This window comes from Falco cherrug, chromosome 1 (genome assembly GCF_023634085.1).
Source record: "Falco cherrug isolate bFalChe1 chromosome 1, bFalChe1.pri, whole genome shotgun sequence".
In the NCBI taxonomy this organism is placed as follows: Eukaryota; Metazoa; Chordata; class Aves; order Falconiformes; family Falconidae; genus Falco; species Falco cherrug.
The window spans coordinates 108,594,321-108,610,038 of NC_073697.1; the positions used below are offsets into that span (position 1 = coordinate 108,594,321).

The 15,718-nt window shown below is 52.6% G+C and overlaps 2 protein-coding genes across 5 annotated transcripts in view; one reads left to right on the forward strand and one right to left on the reverse strand.

Annotated features, from left to right (window-relative positions):
• TAOK1 (TAO kinase 1) overlaps positions 1 to 13,043 on the forward strand; it is a 75,262-nt gene extending 62,219 nt beyond the window's left edge. For 3 of the 4 annotated variants that reach the window (XM_055717972.1, XM_055717968.1, XM_027806239.2), the window contains one exon: positions 3,771 to 6,804. In XM_055717972.1, coding sequence (XP_055573947.1) covers positions 3,771 to 4,232 — 462 coding nt within the window. In that variant the 3' untranslated portion in view covers positions 4,233 to 6,804. Of the gene's footprint in view, positions 1 to 3,770; positions 6,805 to 8,912 lie in introns of those variants that run through there. The other variant, XM_055717980.1, reaches the window with a different exon arrangement.
• ABHD15 (abhydrolase domain containing 15) lies at positions 12,944 to 15,676 on the reverse strand. Its single transcript, XM_055718007.1, has 2 exons — positions 14,616 to 15,676; positions 12,944 to 13,589 (listed from the first exon to the last, which is right to left on the reverse strand). The coding sequence occupies exons 1-2, from the start codon at positions 15,674 to 15,676 to the stop codon at positions 13,112 to 13,114; spliced, it is 1,539 nt and encodes a 512-aa protein (XP_055573982.1). The 3' UTR covers positions 12,944 to 13,111.
• Positions 15,677 to 15,718: the final 42 nt, after the last annotated feature.

Here is a 15,718-nt window from a genome sequence, read left to right on the forward strand (position 1 = left end):
CATTTCCCTAAGCGAACTGAAGTAGCCAGACCCACAGGCATGGGTGACATGCTGCTCCCTAGATTTCAGCTTGTGATTGGCTATGTGTATTAAGGTACTCCTTGTTGAAGTGTGCTTTTCTGTGCAGTGCCAGACATGGAGGTGCTGGAGTGTGTCCAGACAAGGGCAACGAAGCTGGTGAAGGGACTAGAGCACAAGTCTTAGGAGGAGCGGCTGAGGGAGCTGGGATTGTTTATCCTGGAGAAAAGGAGGCTCAGGGGAGACCTCGCTCTCTCCAACTACCTGCAAGGGGGCTGTAGCGAGTAGGGGGTCAGTCTCTTCTCCCAAGTAACAAGTGATAGGATAAGAGGAAACAGCCAGGGGAGGTTTGGATTCAATATTAAGAAAAATGTCTTCATCGAAAGGGTTGTCAAGCACTGGAACAGGCTGCCCAGGAAAGTGGTGGAGTCACCGTCCCAGGAACTATTTAAAAGACATGTGGATGTGACACTTGGGGACGTGGTTTAGTGGTGGGCTTGGCAGTGCTGGGGTCATTGTTGGACTCAATGATCTTAAAGGTCTTTCCCAACCTAAATGATTCTGTGATTCTGTCAGGTGCATAAAGGGATGAGTGGCCTATACAAACCAGGGGAAGGGTAATGCCCCAGTTGGTGAAAGGAAATACACAATCAGCCTTCCTCCTGCAAATTTTTTCCCCTATGATTTGCCCTGGGGGTGCCAGCCATCACCATTCATGCAACGGTTCCCAACTTTGCTGATTGGCGATTGTTAAATTGGGGCAATTACTCTGTGGCCTCAAGGTTCTTTTACACTTCTCCCAGAGGCAAGCGGATGGATGGATGGGTGCTGGGCTGATTAGAGGGCCCCCATCGGCCTAAAACTGCTCCACCTCACCATCAGGAGGAAGCATCTCCAAGGTGGCAGTATGCTCCCGCTGTGCTTTGGGCTCCTGCAAATACACCTGAATCTCTACAAGTAACTGAATTTGTGAAAACGGAGTTCCCGTGTGGCGCTCGCATGTGGAATAGCTGTCTTTAGACCCCATCGCTAGTTATTTTGGTCCCCTCCAGAAGAGGACAGCTCCCGTACAGCCCTGCCGTTGGGTTGTTGACGCTGGGTGTGCATTGCCCTCTGGCGGCACCATCTGCTGTGGGAAGCAGCATGGCACCCTCAGCCTGCTGCTGGGCACTGCTCCTCGTCTGTGGGAGCAGCGTGTGTTGCACTGCATGTAGTGTTCGGTCAAAACTGTGGAAGTGAGGCCAGTGACTGAAGGAAACACACATCAGCCTGTGATGATGGCTTTCATTATGGGCCAGGATTGAAGTGTGTTGTGCATAGAAAGTCCCTATGAAACATTTGGTGTCAGTAACGGTGACAGGAAGCTTAGCAGTGCTGCTTCATAGAGAGGAAAAAACCAATAAAAATAAGATATAGCATAGTATTTTGTGTGTTTGTGTCCCTGTGTTGCCTTGAAGCATCATCCAGTTTCTTACTGTTCTAACTTCCATAGGTTTATTTAGCAATACATGCAGTCCTAGCACATTACAAGTCACAAAGTCATGGACTAACAGTGACACGCTGTTTCTTGTTGGGGTTACAGTCACTTAGCAGCGGCTCAAGGGAAAGTGGGTGCAAAAGTAGATGCATCCTTCTTTTGCAAGGGTGGTTTTTGGGAGGAGAGGCGTTACTCTGGTTTTGTAAGAATTGTGTTGTGATTTTGTAAGACTTTTGTAAGAGTTGAGAGTTGCAAGTATGCTGGTGTGGGTCGCTCAGCAATGTCACCTGGTATTTGCTTGCACATGCTAACTGAAACTGGCAGCCAGAGGAAGGGCAGGTATGTGCACAAGATGAATGTCTGAATTTATGTGCACAAATATATACATAGCCTGTGGCAAAGTCAGTCCCCGGTGTTCAATAATAAACCAGATTCCAGAAGTTAGTGTGTGCATAGGACTCTCCTTCCTTCTCAGCACAGTGCTCTTTATTTTTGACAGTGCCCATCACCATAGTAACTCACCAGAGGATACATGTCTGACTTAGGCTAAGGAGGGAGCAGCCAGCCCCGTCAGCGTGCAGCCTGTAAGCGCCAGCGAGTGAGGCACTGTACAAGCTATACCCTGATGCTATGTTGTTTGTGTTGCACCAGTAATGAGCATGTCCCAAGAGTGTCTTTAAAAGACTTCAGATTTACTCATTTCCTTCCCACATGCCTCAGACACCTCATCTTCAGAGTCCTGCATCCTGGGGTCGTTTCGAAGTGATGTCATTTGAACGCAGCATGTTAGGCATGCCTTTCTGTGAAGTTCGGTTGTACCAAGTTTTGTGTGTTCTGCTGGCACAAAGACTGAAAACTCTGAGCAGCTGGACATGCTGAAGACATTGTAAAGGGAGGATTCTGGTTAGACAGCAGGACTGGAAAAAACAAGTGGAGCGTTTTGAAGGGTTGATGTTAGAGGAGGCACATTCTTCCCCTTCTGTCTTATCCAAGCTAGGTGGCTGCTGCGTGGCTTTCAGCAGGAGTGAGCAAGGCTGCTCTATGGAGAGAGTCAGTGTCACTCAGCTAGTGCTAAGACACAGACAAGTAGGTAAGGCAGTTTCTGAAAGTCCCAAATGGGTCAGGAGATGACTCGCACTGGAGCAGATTGTTTCCTAAATTCCAGATGAAATCATTTTGCATATTGTCTGACTAAGGCGAGAGGGTGCTTACAACATTCTGCCCGGTACCTTCGGCACACCAAGATAACACCTCTTGGCCACATTGCTCCCGACAGCAGGGGAGATGCCAGTGAGCTATGCTAAAAAGTCTTGGCTGCTGCTGTTTACCCATTTGGTCTTTTTCATCCAGGCCAAAAGTGGCTTTTTCAGTGCTGGCACAAAGATAATGGAGCGATTCTTTGGTTCTCCACCTGACTGCAAAGATTTCAATAAGAAAGGCTTTCATCCCTACCTGATGGGTGTCAGGAGGCCATAGCCCCATGTTTTCTGTACTTCCAGAGCTGATCCCAGTGCCCCTGCCGAAGTACCGTTGGAAACCAATTTGGAACAGTGTTACAGGGAAGAAATTGGAGTTGCCAGCTTGCATCTCATCTAGCTAATAATCTGCGACACAACTCAAACATCACTGCCTGCTTTCTTGAGCCACACACCCTGGAGAAAGTATCGGGGTAATAAAATATGAGAAACCAATTTAGAAAGAGGGTAGATAGGAAATGATAAATATGAGCTAAAAATCTGGCCAGTGAACATGGGAGAGGAAACTGAATGTGGGCTCATACATTGAATCCTGGAGGAAATAGGAGTCATCATGCTTAGATTCAGCTACAAACAGCAAAGGTCAGGTCACATTAAGCTGTGTTGGCAGGTATTTGACTGCATAGGCACTGTGCTCGGCTGTATCTGAAGGTGCTTTCCTGGTAGGCTTTTATGGAAGCTGTAGACTTTGTTGCTTCTTAAAAGATTAATCTATGTCAAGCTGTTCGTATCGGTGCAAATGTTGGATTTGCATCCCCAAAACTTTTGTATTCCCCAGGGAACGAGACGCTCCAACTGGTACTCACCATGCTTTGACGTGTGCAGGTTTGTGGGACTTGTCCTTTGGTGTTCAGAACAAATTGCATGTCAGTGGACATGTGATCTAGATCCAGTCTCGTGTGGAAACACGGGGAGAAGGTTCCTCGTTAGCTTGCTGTTACAAGTCCTGCAGAGACTTGAGGCCGTGCCTGTGAAGGAGTCCTGCTGCTACAGACTGTCTCTTCTTTTTTCCTTCCTAGATTGAGGAGGAGATGCTGGCGTTGCAGAATGAGCGTACCGAACGGATACGAAGCCTGCTGGAGCGTCAAGCTCGCGAGATCGAAGCCTTTGACTCAGAAAGCATGAGGCTAGGTTTTAGTAATATGGTTCTTTCTAATCTCTCCCCCGAGGCGTTCAGCCACAGCTACCCGGGAGCTTCTGGCTGGTCCCACAATCCTACTGGGGGTGCAGGACCTCACTGGGGTCATCCCATGGGTGGCCCACCACAAGCTTGGGGCCATCCAATGCAAGGTGGACCCCAGCCATGGGGTCACCCCTCGGGGCCCATGCAGGGGGTACCTCGAAGTAGTGCTATAGGGGTCCGCAACAGCCCCCAGGCTCTGAGGCGGACAGCTTCTGGGGGACGGACGGAGCAGGGCATGAGCAGGAGCACAAGTGTTACTTCACAAATATCCAATGGTTCACACATGTCTTATACATAACTTAAACAATAACTGAGGGTGGCAATTCCACTGGAGCTGTCTGCCAACAGAAACTGCCTACAGACACCAGCCCAGCAGCCTCCTCAGTGCGGTGCTGACGTGTGGAAGCTGGGTGCACATGGAATATTGTACTCATTTTGTAAAGCATTACGTTTTGTGTTTACTAACTGGGATGTCATAGTATTTGGCTGCAGGGTTTGGGGGGGTGGTTTTTGGGGGGGTTTTTTCGTTGTTGTTTTTTACTTTTTGGAGGGGTCTTGGGAGGGCGTCTGAGAAATATATGCAGTTAGTCAGAAGAGTTGGCTGGTGGTCATCACACTGACAGGACAGAAGGGCCTCAGACTGCCCTCATCACGCCATCCATAGGAAGTCTGAGGGAGAATGGAGACCTCCTCCCATGTCCATAAATTTCGAACTGCCATCCTGCAAAAACCAGGCGAGCTGCCTTTAAGCCAACATCCAGGGGAGGAACAGCTGGATCTTCTGTTCCATTTTTATTTGTCATTAAATTGGATACATTTCTAGGGTATTGCCTCTGCCAAGAGGCATTTTCAAAGGCTTGTAGGTGAGGAAAAAGGGTGAGAAGAGAGGCCAAGAGACACCAGGTAGTTCAGCAGGGCCCTTCTACCCAAGTGCCCGCTCCATGTCGTGTATGAAGTGACGTTCTCTCAGAAGGCACTGGTCAGCTTCCTGAGAACTGTGTAGGTAAACCTGTCTGGAGGGAACAGGCTAGAAATGTTGGAAATTGTATTCCTGCTTTGGCACTCCCTGACTGTGCTGCTGGTAGCTCAGATGAGGTTGGGCAGAGGAGCATAAGTAATGCACTTGTAAAGCTAATACTGTGACATCTCATTTTAGCTAAGCATCAGAATGATTCTTGGAGCCCAGCGTAGTTCTTTTTGCTCCATTCAGAAATGTTTAGACTTTTAGCCAATCAGTCTCAAATGCCAGAGGTATTTTGAAGGATGCCATAGTCACAAAATGCCATTGATCAGGTTTTTCATTATTACACTACATCCACCAATTTATTACCTTTTTGGCTTGTTGCAATTTCCTGTTTACATGTAGAGTGTAGCCAACTGTTTAAATGTTTAGTTGCCACAGTGTACCAGGAGGAGCTGAGCCAATGACTTTCCCAGCTGATGACTAACCCACATCACCACTGTAGATCTTGCTGCATGTGAGGCTCTTTTTTATTATTTTCGTTGCTGCAATACTTCACAACTTTTACAGTCCCTTGAGATGCTGTGATATTTTGGCAGCATATCACACCATGCGAGAAGGCACTACTTCCAGAGGCTCGTTGGAGCTGCTGTACTACTGAAAGGAAGCAAAGGAGGTTGTGAAATCCATACGGTGATGAAGGGGTCAGGGAGTCTCATTAACCGAATTGCTTTGTGGCATCGTGTCATCCCTCAGTGCTGGGAACTGGAGATGCCCCCGTGCTCTTGTGCCGCTGCCAGGGTGGTCTGGGTCAGCCGGCACTGTGGGGCTGGGGGAAGAGCAGGCAGATGAAGTTTGGCTTGAGGCAAAGATTTTCGGTCTTGGGGACTGACCAGCCAGGGTTCTTTGTAAATGTTTTTCCTTGCACACTAATCATCTTGAAGAAAACACTAGCTGCTAACTCTAGGATTTGCCTTTAATATGTTTATAGGGCTCAAAAGCAAGGTTTTCCGAATGTGTTTGTCCATGTGACATATTTATATAGTAAATACTCTAGTGTCTCGCTGCTGTTCAGTACTCTCAACAGGGCGACGTTCTTTCGTTAGCTAAATTAACATCCACTCCCAATCCTTAACTCTCTGCCAGTATCCGGTGAATCCAACTGGGATTTCTAGCATCTTGACGTAGCATATCACTCTAATCGAAGGTGGAAACTACCAAAATACGTTTGAGCAGCCCCTTAGTAAGGAGCTTTGTAGTACTAACAGTTGACAGAAGCCTGGGGTGAGGCGGTGGTCCCGTGGAGGTGATTCTGGTTGCCCCTGGGGCAAGTGGTCACTGTGAGTTGTCCTGTCCTTTCCTCTGCTATGTTTTTATGTGGAATTGGATGTTTTGGGGTCATTCTTTTGCATTGCAGTGTTGTTGAAATGCAGCGAAACTCATTTTAGGAAAGGTACCTGTATTCCTGGGGTTAGAAAGAAAGACAAAAATGAAATGAAAGGCCAAAATTGTGTTGGGATTTACCATGTGAGTGTGGAGGGTGTGCCCAGAGCATGGCGCTAACACAGCGTTTTGAAGTTCAGCTCCTCTATCACAAACAGCAGCAGCGACTGCGGGGACAGGCTATACCTGCAAGTTCAGTGGGTTCATTCTTTTGCTTCTGTTATGGTTTGAATTTGGTCAAAGTCTCTGGCTTAAATTGAGCTACTTCAACAGAATTCTCTCAACCCATCTCTTTGTGTAATGTCAAGCATGACTGAATGCTGAATCCAAATGATGGCTATCCCATATTGGCTTTTTTTGTATTCAAAAAGAATTGTGTAGTAACCATTTTTACATGTATATCATGTGCAGACCTGGACTATTCCAACAAGTTAATATTTTAATTAAAATAGTTTGCAAAAACTGATTCAGATCAACTGGTCTAAATGTGTGTGTCCCTGTGTGTACGTGGGGGAAGGAAAGCTGTCCCAGAGGAGCCTGATCTCGAGAGAAAGCACCCCATTACGCAGCCGTAGCCAGAGGGACTCAGGGTCAGGCTTGGTGTGCCTTGGGGGTCTGTGAGGAGGCCCCTGGTGTTGAGAATTTTAACCTGTCTCAGGTGTATTTCTGAGATGCACGACCGACTCTACGCTAGAGAGATGCAAACACTCTCTGAATCAGTTTGCAAACTCTTTATTTTTAAAAGTAAGACCAATTACTCAAAAGTAAGACCGATTAGTCCATATTGCACTCGTTGCAGTCATGCCCTAACTTTGGTTTTAAAAATAACTGTAATCTGTAAATTGTGGAAACTACTCCAGTAACTCAGCAGAGGTGTTCTCTTACATCTTTTATGTTCGTATTTAACACTGGGGAAGCTCTTCTGTGTGGACTACTTTGCAAACTCTGTTGCAGTGTTTTCAAATCGCCAGCTCGGCCTCTGAAATCTCTTCTGTGGTTATTTTTCTCTCCCCTTTGCAAAAACCTAAAGTTCTGATGTAGTTTAGCTCGGAGATGAAAAAAACAGAGGAGCCAGCATTTTCACCTCCTTCTGATTTGACTTTCTTTCGATTTTTAGTTAGTTAAAATCAGTGAAAGGGACCATGTTTTTCTTTTGCCGTGGCCCCAGGGAGTCAGCAGCCACCGCTCCCTTCCACGCTGAACGTTACGTGCTTTCTTCCTCGGATGCAGCGCTGAAATGGAGGCCACGGCTCTGTTTCACCTGCATGCGTTCCAAGCCTGTGAGCTTCAAAGGGGTTGAAGAACTAGAGGTGGTATGATCCCAAGCTTTCCTCAGAAAATTCCCCGCAGCCGTTCCTTGCCTGGCTCGGGGCCAGGCTGGCATCGCTCTGTGTCCCACCCAGCCCTCCCACTCCAGAAGAACGTGCGTTGCACACTAGCTGTAACCTGCACGGGGTGCACCCTGCTTGATCCTGGGATGATGCTGTTCATTAACCCCCTCCAAGGGGAAAAAGGACACCTTGCACGTCAGGCTGCCCGGCCCCCTTGACCCTGCTTACGTGCCATTTCTTGAGAGGCAATAAATTGTATTGTACCACTGTCTACCATTACTCCTGTTGAATACGCACATCTCTCTGGATATATATATGGTATCTCATTTGTATATATTTATATACTCTGTATGTACGGTGTGTGTGGGTATATGTGCACACACACCTCCTGCTGTGCATTTCTGTCAGGGCACTTCAGTTCTGCTGTTCCTTAGCACTCCTGTTCGTGAGCAAAAGCAACCCCCGCAGCAGGGCTCTCTGGGGCGAGGGCGCGTACATCTGCACATGCCGTGCCAGAGCTGAACGCAGTCAAAAGCCCTCGCTTAACTACTGCCCTGCTCTAATTGTAGCTTGCTTTTTCTGGGGCGCAGGAGGGGTAGGATAGCTGCTACGGGTGTGCTGTAAAGGAGAGGAGAGAGCTCCCAGAGGGTACCAGAAAGTCAGAAGACGGCAGAGAAGAAAACAAGATGGTATAGCGATAGGAAAGCAGTTGAGGCAATGTACCGATCTGCTGGGGAGGCGGTGAGTGGGCCGGTGAAGTGCTCAGCGGGCTGAGCTCAGAGTCCCCAGCTGCGTCTCGCCACAAAAGATCACAAGCCCGGCACGGTCTTGGCATGCTGCGCCGGCACTGGCTTTTGGCATTCCTGAGTTCAGGCCGCCGCTAACTCTGAACACTGTCTACCTTTGTGTGTGTCTAATTAGAGCAGGTTATATGGAGGATCAAAAGGGAAGCTAAATTGGAAGATCTAAAATACGTGTGTGTGTGTGTGTACAACCTGTACATACATACGTAAACACGCAGGCAGTTCTGGTCCGTTCTTTATTCTGCCTGGGCACGTGTGGTTTGTTACTTGAGCCCAGTAAGCAGAGAACAGCCTTGTTCTTCTCCCGGCTGCCTGCTCGGTGTTTCTAGCAAATCTTGCCCTGGTCTTTCTCATCCTAGAGGGGTGTGTTGCCATGCTGGATGCCCACAAGTTCCTCGAGTTGTGAAGACCCTTCTGACCTTCTGCTTTGTCCTCTACAGACCCCATCTTAGTGAGACATCTGGCAGTTTGGGGGATAAGTGGTTCTCGCATGTGTCAAGTCCCACATGTTCATCCAGCTGCAGTATTTACCCCCCGGGGCAGCCCAGCCAGCTCAGCAGCATGCCAACACAGGCCCTCTTCTTTGTGCTACCGGAGAATTCGGAGGTAATTTTCTCCCTTGTCCCTTTTGGAATGTCTCTTGCAAGTTTTGTAGGAGAGGCTTGGGTTTGGTTGGGACATCCTTAGCCTTTCACAAGGAACAGCGTTGTCTTTCGCTGTGCTCCTGCCCGTGGGACTCTCCCACCCCGGCGCTGGCCGGCAGCGAGCCCGGAGCCACGTGCCCAGGCTGGAGGACTGGTGGATGCCCAGACAGGGATGCCAGTCGGTGTCCCTCTGCTGTGTTTCAGTTTGCACTTCTATGAGTTGATTGAGCTGGAGTCTGTTGAGAAATACATGTGAGGTGCTTTAGAGGGTTGTGGGTAGCTGTTTACAGCCAAATAAAAAAAAAAAAAAAAAAAGCTGATATATCTAGTGGCTATAGTAAACATCACCCCACCAGGGAACGATGGCAGCAGATAACCCTGGTTGCTGTTGCACAAGGGGGTTCAGCCAGCTGGGGCCCTGATGCTGCCTGCTGCGTCCCTGCCCTGCCCCCTTCCCCTGGGGAAGGAGAGACCTTTGTCAGCTAGAGAGGGACTTAGTAAATCGGATTTGCCAGCAAACAAGCACCTTAACCACTGAGCTGTGGTTCTCAATACTTGCACTTCACCTGAAGGCTCCTCTGCGGGAGGAGGAAGGCAGTTTGGTACGTGACCGTTGGCTTTGCACCTACCTGGCATCTTCAAAACATCCCAAAGCCACGTCCTAGGGAAAAAAAAACCATCAGTTCCCTCTCTCCTTGCTTTCTCTGAGTGCACACACTGAGTCCAGGAATGAGTAACCAGGAGGGCTGAGCATTGCCCCCATGGATGTGAGCAAACCTGGGGGGGATCTTCCCCTCCACCTCGCCCCTCCGGTCCCCTGCCCCGCTCCCCACCCTTGAGTACGGGTACCTCAGAACATGCACAGTTTGTATTTTCACTGACAATTAGTTTAATTATTGTGAGTGAAAAGAATTGTAATTATCTGTAAATATGTAGTTAACAAATTGACCTAGTTTCTGTATTTTTTAAGTTTTTGTACTAAAATTTATAGATACAGTATGTGCCAGCTAGCAAAAAGCTACTGCAACCGCCAGTCGTAGTTCAGCATGCGTCTAATCCCCGAGACTTGTCTGAGTGATGCTGTAAGGAATTGTGCTTAAATATTGCGAGCTGGGGAGGCAGAGCAGCAGCCGAGGGGGCAGGAGGGCTGGGGGGCAGCAGCCTCCGGCTTCCAGCCTTCAGCCGGGTTTTCTGTCTTGGCTGCGTGGAATCTTCTTCCCTTCGGTGTCATGTGCTGTACGGTGCGCAAGTGTGAGGGACGGAGCGGTGGCTTCGAGCTTTTAGCTGGAGCTGAACTCAATGGGAACTGAGTTCGGGTTCTTTGCTGCAGTTTAATACCGGCTTATGACTCCATTTTTCAACCTCTTTAGAAATTATCTGGTTTCCCCTTTCTGACTGCTTTTGTCATAAACCCGAGATCATCTAAACCTACTGGAGGAAAAAAAAAAAATAGGGAGGGGGGGCGGGGGGGGGGGGAAATACTTCCATTTAAGATCGTTGCCTGCTTTTAGTGCCAGGATCACGCATTTCTATGGCAACTCTGAGCTCAGCAGAGTTTAGGAATCAGCGCAGGGTTGTTAAGGAGCTGAAGTACGTCGCCACTGCTTTTGCACAGCTCCAGCAGAGCCTGCCCGCAGCCGCTGGCCGCCACCAAGGGCGCGTCTGTGGGTGCGATGCGGGGGTCTGGGGGTCCCTGCCCCGCTGCGGCTGGCTTGTGCCGCAAGACCTGCTGCTATGAGAGGGGTGGGCTCCCCGGCGCTTCCGAGGAATGAAGTCAGGCTCTGTGCTCCTTGTCTTGTGGCAGAGGCGAGTCTGCAAGTCGAGTATAGCTTTGCTGAGTGTCCCGGGAAGCTGTGAGTAAAGGAGTTTGAGCGCCGGTGAGGCTGTGCTCTCCGGGTCTGGGTGTCCTGGAGGTCGTAGGGGACGGGAGCTTGTAAGGATGCAAGGATCAGAGGAGAGGCATACGTGCGCGTACTGGTTTGGCTTCTGGCAAGCAAACCACCCGCTTCCTTTCAGCTTTTCTTCCCTCCTAACCCCCCCGCAGCTCTTCCCCCTGCTTGCTTGGAACAGGAACGTTTTTTTTTACCTGCCTAGAAACAGCTAAAAGATGGGGGGCAGCCCTGATGTAAATAATTAACGTTACAAAGTGAAGTGTGTATAACATAAAAGGCTACAGCCCTTTGGTGACTTGTAAATGCTTGAGGAAGGTTCTGGTAAGACGCGGAGGGCCAAGCGACCTGCCTGGGGCTCTGCAGCCATCGCTGCCCCACCGACACCGCGGGTCGGGAAGGGGGGGACCCCCCCCGCCTACCTTTGCTGCGGGACCCCCCCCCCGCTTTAGTGGATGGGAGGGTAGCGTAACGTGTGTAATACGGATAGGAGAAGCTGTGTGAGGTGTGTATAGTGTATATTTTTTAAAAATAGCTTGCTTGTATTGTGGAGATTTTAAAGACAAACTTGAGAATTCTAGCCTAACTATTAACACAAGTTTAACATCAGTTACCCCACTGGGTTCAGAGCCTCTTGAATGTATATTCCTTTTTGTAACCTAAATGACCTATTCTTCTACCAGTCAGCCAGACATCCTATTTATATTTTTAATTTTATATATTACTTTCCATTCGTTTTCATTATTTCCAGCATGTTTCTGGGTTTGGGTTTTGTTTTGTTTGGGGTTTTTGTTTTGTTTCTTTTTGCACAAGCATTTTGTGAAGTCAAGGAAATGTTAACTCAAATCTGGTGTTTTCCAACCTGTTCCCCCTTCCCCTTCCTCTCCTCCACCCCTGGTTTGTCGTTGGGTTTTTTTTGTTGTTTTTACCTTCCACCAACAGTTTGGGATTTTTCTGGGCTGGGATGCAGCGGGTGGGAGGAGGGGACGGCTATTTTCCATTTGCAGCTTCTGTGCAAACGCCAGGTCTTTTTCCAGTCAACTGAAAACACTTCAGTTGCTGGTTGCTTTAAAAAGAAAAAAACAAAAATAAAAGAAAAATGTAACCTTATCAGTCTGACTAGGCCACGGCGGGAGGAGGGGAAGTGCACACCTGTAGCCACACAACTCTAGCTTTGGCTGCGAAACAAAAGCGAACCTTTCCCGGCGAGCGGGTAACCACGAGGCAGCTCCGAGCCCACCGAGGCTTCGCCGGGCGCAAGCTCCGTGTGCCAGGGCCGAGCCGTGCCGGGGAGCACCGTGCCCTGCCGCGCTCTGCCCTGCTTGGCGCCTGCCTGCTCACCTGCACAAAGCCCAGAGCTGCCTACTGCTGACAGCAAAGCTGTTGCTGCTTTTCCTCTCCTCCTCCTCCTCCTCTCCCCCTCCGTACGGAGGTCCGGCTCACCAACAAGAGCTCGCCCAGCGCCCGGCCGCAGCGCCGTGGCTCTCTGCTCTGGGGCATCACCCAGGTCTAGCAAAGCCCGGCTGCTGCAGCGCCGGGGGAAGGCGCCCGGCCACGCCGGTTTGTGCCACAGAGCATTAGTTAGAAAAAAACCCACACACATATCTGCTGTTTTACTATGAACACTGGTCTGAGGTTTCCAGGCCCAGCACCACGGTGATGGGCCACGAAGGATTTAACTAGGGGAATTAAACTCCTTTCTGCTTCCGTGTCTGGTAGCACCAGCTGGTATGAGTGAATCTACAGGTGTGCGTTTTCCTTCTTGTAGAAAATGCCACGAGCACTAACTGGTAAGGCTTAATGTACAGTATATTGTCAGTATTCTGGTATTCTTCTGGTTCAACATACATTATAGCTCATATATAACCTGTATTAATTGTATAGATTGTGCATTTAAAGCTGTTACCAAGTTGTCAGAAAATAAGAGAAGAGAAAAAATAAGGTCATATGTAATATTTTGTTTGTAAGTATCCTTTGTATCATAGCAAAGGAAATGTTAAAAAAAAAAAATCAACTGTAATAAAGTAATTTTAGTACACGGAGTGTCTGTCTGCCTTTCTGAGCCCCCACTCCCCCACCCCTGGCACGGGGACCCCCGCCCCGCTGCTACCGGGTGTAGGACCTCTGCCAGGTGAAGACGGGGGGCTCGCCGGTGGGCCCCCCCAACCTGCGGGACCGCAGCAGCCCCTTCCTCCGCTCCTCTGCCCGCAGAAACTCGCCCATGGCCCTGAAATACTCCAGCACGGCCTCGTGGCCCCAGCAGCGGCCGGGGTCCCCCCGGGGGAAGCCGCAGTGCCCCCCGCGCGGGGTCAGCAGCAGGAAGAAGTAGGGGCTGCTGCGGAAGAGCTCGAGGGGCAGGCTGCGGGCCGGGGGGCCGCGGACGGGGTCGTCGGTGCTGCAGAGGCACAGCACCGGCACAGCGGCCTCGTCGGCGTCGCGCAGGGGCTCGTTGCGCTCCCAGTAAGCCTCCCAGCTGGTGGGGTGGCTCTTGGTCTGGCAGAAGAGGGCTTCCTCCAGCTCCCGCAGCGAGCGGCTGCCCAGCACCCTGTCCACGTCCAGCGCCTCGGCCAGGGACCCCGCGTACCTGCGGGGATGGGGGGGCTGCCGTGGGCTGGGAGCTGTGCTCTGGCCGTGGCCCAGCACATGGGGGCCGGGGGTGGCTGCTGAGCTCCCCCTGCCCTGCCTGGAGCTGGTCTGGGAGGGCTTGTCCCAGCCCCTTGATGGGGGGGGTCCCCACAGCACAGCCAGCACAAGCCCAGTGCCATGGCAATGGCAACGGGAGGCAGCCAGCACGCTGCGCTGGGTCTGCGACAGCAGGGTTTGCAGTGGGGAGTGGGAAAGGCGGGGGGGACCACCCTGCTGCCCAACCAACCCCCGCCAACAGACACCTCCCAGCAATTCCCCATCCCTGCAGTAAAGGCTCTGCCTGGATGCACCCACCCTGGTTTTGCTGAAGCATAACCTGGCACCCGTTTGCCCCAAAGTTTGGGGGTTACTTGCATTTTTAAGCCCACTTTTGCCCCCCCACCCCCCACCCCCCAGGTATCGGCACCACCCGGGAGCTGCTGCTTCCCCAAGGCTCTGGCACAGGGCAGTTTATCTCCTGGCCCAGCCCGGCTTGGCCGGCCCCAGTGCAGCTGTGTTGGGCAACACAGACCCAGAACCCAGGGATGGGGGTGGCAGCTGCGCAGCCCCCCGCCCAGCCATGGGTCTGTGCCCCACAGGGCAGAGACTCAAGAACAAGCAGCAGTGCTGGGGGTGGCCAGCCCCACTCAGCCCCCCCCGTCAGGGTCCAGTGCACCACAGGGGCTTTTGAACCCACCCAGCACTGCCGCACCGAGGTGGCAGCGCCCAGCTGGGGACCCCCGAGATGCTGCCCCAGTGCCAGCCGGGTCGGGGAGCGCATGGTGGCCAAGCTGGTCCAGTGGCAGCTGGCTGCAGGCTGGTGTTCATTAACCAGCAGGTTTTGCTGCTCTCAGCATCTCTCCCCTCATGCTGGGGCTCCAGGTGCCGGCAACAGCACCCATTGCATGCAGCCCCCCTCCCCCCAGGGATGGCCAAGGGGCTCCCGGGGTACCCCCTCCCCAGCTCCCCCAAGGACCCCACTGACCTGCTGAGTCCTTGCTTGAGGTGCAGGAGCAGCGGCCACTCGTAGAGCCAGGGCATCCCGGCCTCAAACCAGTCCCGGCCACGGAAGACGGGGGAGAGGCAGGCGGCGGCGGCCAGGTGGCTGGAGGAGCCGCGCTCCCCCAGGTAGGCGAGCAGCAGCCCCGAGCCCGAGCCCTCGCTGACGGCCAGCAGCGAGGCCGTGGGGTGCCGGCAGCGCAGGTAGGTCACTGCCTCCCGCAGGTCCCCGGGGTCCCCGAAGGGCTGGAGCCGGGGGGTGGTAAGGGGGCAGCCGTTGTGGCCCCGGCGGTTGAAGATGACGGGGATGAAGCCCCGCTCCAGCGCCCGCAACCCCAGCTGCAGCAGCCCCCCCGTCACCTTGCCGGTGGCGTTGGGGATGAGCAGCAGCACCGGGCTGGGGCCCCCCCCGCCGCCACCTGTCACCCCCCATGGCCCCACCAGCCAGTCCAGGGCCACCAGCCCCGTGTCAGGCAGCTGCAGGAGCTCCCGGGCCACCACCGGCGCTGGCGAGGGCGGCTGCAGGAGCTGCTGCAGCATCTGGAGCTGGGGCCAGCGCGGCCACGGCCAGTGGCCCCCCCACAACGCCGCTGAGCGCCCCAAGCTCCGCACCAGGTGCTGGGCCAGCGCCGAGGGCTTGCACAGCAGCCGGCAGCGCCCCGAGCCATCCTCGGTGATGAAGGAGACCCCCTCTTCCTCCTCCTCTCTCCAGCCTCCGGGCTCCGCCAGCCTCCCTGCCCAAAGGCGCCCAGCCAGGAGAGCCAGGCCGGTGAGCACGGCGGCCACGGCCACCAAACCCTCGAGGGACACCATGGAGGTGGCGGGAGGCCCGGCCAGCAGCCCTGTCGGTCGGTCGGTGCTCGGCGGGTGATGGCGGGGCCGTGCAGGGAAGGCCCTGCCCCGGGGCTGGGCAAGCGGTGGGGCTGTGCCAGGGATGGCGTAACTGGCCGCCAGCCAGGGCCAAGGGGACTGGGTGAAACGGGAGGGACACGTGGCCGAGCCCTGCCTGGTGCTGGGGGGGGGGTGTAGCGAATCCCCTTCAGCCATGCCCCAGGCCGGGCAGGACCCCCCATCACCACCAGAGCCAGG

Coding starts and splice junctions, on each gene's coding strand:
- ABHD15 (XM_055718007.1), bottom strand. CDS start 15,676: ATGGCTGAAGGGGATTCGCTACACCCCCCCCCCAGCACCAGGCAGGGC. Junction 13,590..14,615: donor CTCAAGCAAGGACTCAGCAG/GTCAGTGGGGTC, acceptor CCATCCCCGCAG/GTACGCGGGGTCCCTGGCCG.